The sequence below is a fragment of the Manacus vitellinus genome, unplaced genomic scaffold (assembly GCF_001715985.3).
Source record: "Manacus vitellinus isolate BGI_N305 unplaced genomic scaffold, ASM171598v3 scaffold_26_pilon, whole genome shotgun sequence".
Taxonomy (NCBI): Eukaryota; Metazoa; Chordata; class Aves; order Passeriformes; family Pipridae; genus Manacus; species Manacus vitellinus.
The window spans coordinates 9,334,342-9,339,342 of NW_021939960.1; the positions used below are offsets into that span (position 1 = coordinate 9,334,342).

Genomic DNA, 5,001 nt, shown 5'->3' on the forward strand with positions numbered 1-5,001 from the left:
CATCCCCTCTGCTCTGGCGCTGAGCAGCCGGCCGGATCCTGTCCCTGCCGACACAGTGCTGCGGGCAGCCCCGGCGTGCTCACCCACGGGCACCTGGTGCCATGAATTATTGCTTCCAGCTGTCCCGCCGGAGGGTTCCCCCTGGATCCAGTCCGCCTGCCTCAGTGCGTGGATGCGCTCCGGCGGGTCTGCGTGTCAGCACAGCTGGGCAGGGCAGCACGTGGCTCCTGGGGACAGCGGCCCGTGCCCGCGTGTGGTGTGGGAGGGGATGCTGGAGGTTGGGACGCTGGGGCTGCCATTGCCTGTGCCGGGACTGGGTGCCAACATGGTGCCCGCAGCTCTGTCAGCCCTCCTGTGGGAGCTGTGGGCGTCTGTGACCTCTCGCAGCAGTGACCTTGAATGGTGGAGGTTCTCCTGATGTGGGCAGGGGCAGGGGCTGCCTGACTGACCCAGTGGTGTCTCTGCAGGCGATGGCAATCCCAAGGAGAGCAGCCCCTTCATCAACAGCACGGACCTGGAGAAGGGCAAAGAGTACGATGGCAAGAACATGGCACTTTTCGAGGTAGGGAGTGCAGGCACTGGGGCAGGGAGGATGCTGGGGAGGGGGCCAAGCTGGGCAGCTGTCCTGCAGCACCCTGACCTGCACTCTGGCACTGGGACATGCCCAGTGCAGGGTGGGCATGTGGGGTGGCTTCTGGTGAGGTTTCCGGGTCCTGGGGCTGCCTGGGGTCCCCAGGAACTGTCCTCACAGCTCGGGGCTCTGTTCTCCACAGGAGGAGATGGACACCAGTCCCATGGTCTCGTCCCTGCTGAGTGGGCTGGCCAACTACACCAACCTACCACAGGGCAGCCGGGAGCACGAGGAGGCTGAGAACAATGATGGGGGCAAGAAGAAGCCGGTGCAGGTGAGGACTAGGGAGGGACACGGCCTCTTCCCCAGCCCCTGCCTGTGCAGTGCTGGGCCACAGGCTGCCCTGGGGGCAGAGGGTCCCTTGGCCTTGATCGGGGTGTTTCACCTGGGATCCCTGGCTGCTTTGCAGGAGGAGCAGGACCCTTTGCTCCTCTGCCAGCCAGGCCCGTGAGCCCTGATGGCTGCTGTTCCCTCGACAGGCCCCGCGGATGGGCACCTTCATGGGCGTCTACCTGCCCTGCCTCCAGAACATCTTTGGAGTCATCCTCTTCCTGCGCCTCACCTGGGTGGTGGGGATCGCCGGCATCATGGAGTCCTTCTGCATGGTCTTCCTTTGCTGCTCCTGCGTGAGTTTCAGAGCCAGATGTGCCCCTGTTGGCCCCGCCTGGGATCTGGTGGTCACCAGTCTTTCTGACTGGGCTGTGGAGAGGTGCAATATCTGCCAGCCCACCTTGCCCTGCCCTGCCCCTGCCCCTGCTCTAGCTCTCGCCCCACTTAGAGCAAGGAGAAGCCTTCAGCTTCCCAGAGGAATCAGCAGTGGACCAGTGCTCAAGCAGTGACCCAGATCGTAGCTGCCATGCAGGGGGATGTGCTGGGGGTCCCCTACCCTGGCACCTTGCTGTGCTGCAGTGAGCCATCCTGCCAGGACAGTCACCCCAGAGCAGAGGCTGAGTGGGCTGGCCTTGGGCAGTGTCCTGTGCAGCCTGAGGTCCCCCGTGGCACTGCCTGTCCCTCCAAGGGGTTCGGCCCCTGCAGCTGCGCTGCCGGCCAGCAGCCCTGACTGCCCATCTACCCACATGTCTGTCCATCCATCCTCCCTGGGCAACCCCACCCTGTGGCACATCTCATCGTGGCCCCGGGGAGCCCCATGTCCCCTCACAGCCCGTTCTCCCTTCCACTCCCCTGTCCCTCGCCCAACTTTGCCCAGGTGCCCACACGTGTTCGTCCTGCAGACGATTGCTGACGCCATTTCCATGAGGCGCGATCGCCCACCAACGCGTGTCCAGTACAGACAAGCCCGTGTTCCGTGCGTGCTGCCGTGCGCGCGGGGAGCTGCTTCCCTTTCGGTCGGTGCCTGCGGGAACTTCTCCCCAGAGAGCATCCCCCCGGCACCAGCCCTCCCCAGCCTCCTCCAACCAGCCGCGCGATCCCACGGCCCGGGAGCGCAGCCTTGAAGCGCCACCCCGTCCCCAGAGCCGCGAAGGTGCAGATGCAGCGAGAGCCGCCAGCCGCGGCTCCTCCCTCCGCCAGACTGGCGAGGCCGGGGGGAGCCGGGAGACACGCGGCGGGAGGATGGGAGCCGGGCGTGCTGGGTGCCATGGGCTGGGCGGTGGGGTGGTGTCTCCCGCCGTCGGACACAGGGACGCTGCGGTGTGTGGGCTCTGTCCCTCCCGGGAGGCACCGCTGGGTCCGTCCAGCGGGTGCCCTGGATGCCTCCCCCAGAGCACGCCCAGCCCTGCAGATCCCTGGGGAGCCGGGAGCTGCTCCGGGCTGGGCACGGCACTGACAGCCCAGCGCAGGGTGTAATTAAAGCTATTTATCATCCTGCTGCCGCAGCGGGACCATCGATCCCGGCAGCCCAGCTCTAAGAGCTCCTCTGGGAGGACGGAGCAGGGCCTGGCCCAGGTCTCTGGGGATCCAGTTCCTGTCTGGTGTCCAGGGGACACATGTCCCTTTGGTCATCCCTTTGCACCTGGCAGCTGGGCTCCTGGGAAATGACTCTGGCAGTGTGATCACTCCTACTGCTCTGGGGCCCTGGGGACTGCATCCTGCTCAGTGCTGGAGCCGGGCCCAGGGCTGCCCTGGCTCCAATCTGCCCTCTGGGATACCTGACAGGGCTGGGGTTGCCACTGGGGTCTGGCTGGGACCGACTTTTGCTCTCTCTGGCAGCGGGTGGCTCGTACTACATGATCTCACGCTCCCTGGGACCTGAGTTTGGAGGGGCCGTGGGGCTCTGCTTTTACCTGGGCACCACCTTTGCCGGCGCCATGTATATCCTGGGCACCATCGAAATCCTGCTGGTAGGTGCCTGGTCCTTGCCCCACACAGTGCCAAGGGCTCAGCTCTTGGCAGGGTGGCTCTGCCCTCGCCTGCACATGGTGCCCAGTCCTCATGGCACATCAGGGTACTGAGGCTTTGCAAGGGGGCCGAGGGACCTTTCCCCAGGGTCCCCCCTGCAGGCTGTTAGCCGGGCAGTGATGCCATGACTCTCTCCCAGGCCTACATTTTCCCAGCCATGGCCATCTTCAAGGCAGAGGACGCCAGCGGGGAGGCAGCCGCGATGCTCAACAACATGCGTGTGTACGGCACCTGTGTGCTGACCTGCATGGCCACCGTCGTGTTCGTGGGAGTCAAGTACGTCAACAAGTTTGCCCTGGTCTTCCTGGGCTGTGTCATCCTCTCCATCCTTGCCATCTATGCCGGTGTCATCAAATCAGCCTTCGACCCGCCAAGCTTCCCGTGAGTATGGGGTCCCACAGGGCTGCGGTGGGGCCGGGGCACGCAGGCGCACGGCTGAGTGCCTGTGTCCCCCCAGGATCTGCCTCCTGGGCAACAGGACCCTCTCGCGCCACGGCTTCGACCTCTGCACCAAGACGGTGGTGGAGGGGAACGAGACGGTGGGTTCCAAGCTCTGGGAGCTCTTCTGCACCTCCCGCTTCCTGAACGCCACCTGCGATGAGTACTTCACCATGAACAATGTCACCGAGATCGAGGGCATCCCCGGTGCTGCCAGTGGCCTCATCCAAGGTGAGCATGGCATGGGGACATGGGCATGGGGGCATGAGGATGGAAGCACGGAGGAAGAGGCACAGGACAAGCCTGGGAGAGCTGTGGTGGGGTGGTGGCCATGCCTGCTGGGCATCTCTGCTGGCAGGGCTGGTGGAGGGGTTGGTGCTGTTGTTGTGAGGGTGTGAGGGTGACCACTGTGCCATGCCAAGTGTTGTGTGGGTGGGCAGTGCTGAGTCCAGGTAGGGGCACCTGTGGGAGATGGCTGCTGGTGGCTGCTCTGCCCTGGGGCACAGTGAGCTGTGCCCACACCACGCCGGGTAGTGGGACAGACTCCTGCTCTGGGTGACAGAGCAGGGCGCTGCAGCCACCCGCGCAGTCTGTGTCAGCCAGCAGAGTGGCTCTGAATGATGCCCAAAGGCTGGGGAGGAATAAATCCTCCCTCTCCCTCCTCTTGGCCTTTGGAAAGGCTGTTATTGATCTGAGGTTTTGCGAAAAGCGATCGCCCCTTGGGGGCACTTTGCTGCTGTGGCCACAGCCGGGCTGGGAGAGTGGCCAGGGCTGCAGAAAGAGCCTGAATTTGCTGGGAGGAGCTACTTCTGACCTGTTTTTCCTGGAGATGCTGGTACATCTGCCAGGTGCTCACGCGTGGTAGTGGGTGGCAGAGGCCAATGCTCCGTGCCACACTCAGAGGATGTCTGCAGACCCCCATGCCAGAGGAGTTGTCGGGACTCAGGAGTGCCGTAGAGCCATGAGCAGGATCAGTCCTTCCTGCTGGGGCTGCTTCAGCCATCCTGCCATGGTGGCCGTGTGGATACAGGCGCGGGAGCTCAGACTTGGCCAAATGTGTGGTGCTTGGGGCTGTGACTGTCACTGTGGTTGGTGGAGCGCAGTCGTTGGGTGGCCGGGAGCCTCTCGATGGCATCCCACGCTGAGGTCTTGAGGGGCAGATAAGGTCTCCCTGGCTGCTGGGTACAGCCTGCTCCTGCTGGTGACAGTGCTGTCAAGGACGGGGCGTGGACTCCCACCCACTCAGCCGGCCTCTGTCAGGGCAGCAGGCAGCAAATGCTCCCACATCAAGGGCAGCGGGGCAGAGCCAGCACCCTGCTCTGGGGTGGCTGGTGGCGAGGGTGACCAGGCTGGCAGCATCTTGGGGAGGGTGGCACTGTGTGGCCCTGGCAGAGGTGGCAGAGGCTCACTGTGCCCTAAGCAAGGGGTCTCCCTGCAGGGAGAAACATGCATTTTTGTGAGGACAAGATAGGCAGGTTCAGTGGGGGCTGCCAGCCCTATCTGTCACCTGAAAGCAGCCAGGGAGGGAGGGCTCAGGGCCCCTTTGCCCCTCTCAGCAGCCCCCCAGCAGTGCT

General features: G+C 64.3%; 1 protein-coding gene across 1 annotated transcript in view; it reads left to right on the top strand.

Moving 5' to 3' along the window:
* Window positions 1–5,001, top strand: part of SLC12A5 (solute carrier family 12 member 5) — a 14,895-nt gene that overhangs the window by 1,319 nt on the left and 8,575 nt on the right. The window contains exons 3-9 of the mRNA XM_029960422.1: window positions 454–562; window positions 774–905; window positions 1,111–1,257; window positions 1,410–1,539; window positions 2,801–2,931; window positions 3,129–3,370; window positions 3,447–3,658. Coding sequence (XP_029816282.1) covers window positions 454–562; window positions 774–905; window positions 1,111–1,257; window positions 1,410–1,539; window positions 2,801–2,931; window positions 3,129–3,370; window positions 3,447–3,658 — 1,103 coding nt within the window. The remainder of the gene's footprint in view (window positions 1–453; window positions 563–773; window positions 906–1,110; window positions 1,258–1,409; window positions 1,540–2,800; window positions 2,932–3,128; window positions 3,371–3,446; window positions 3,659–5,001) is intronic.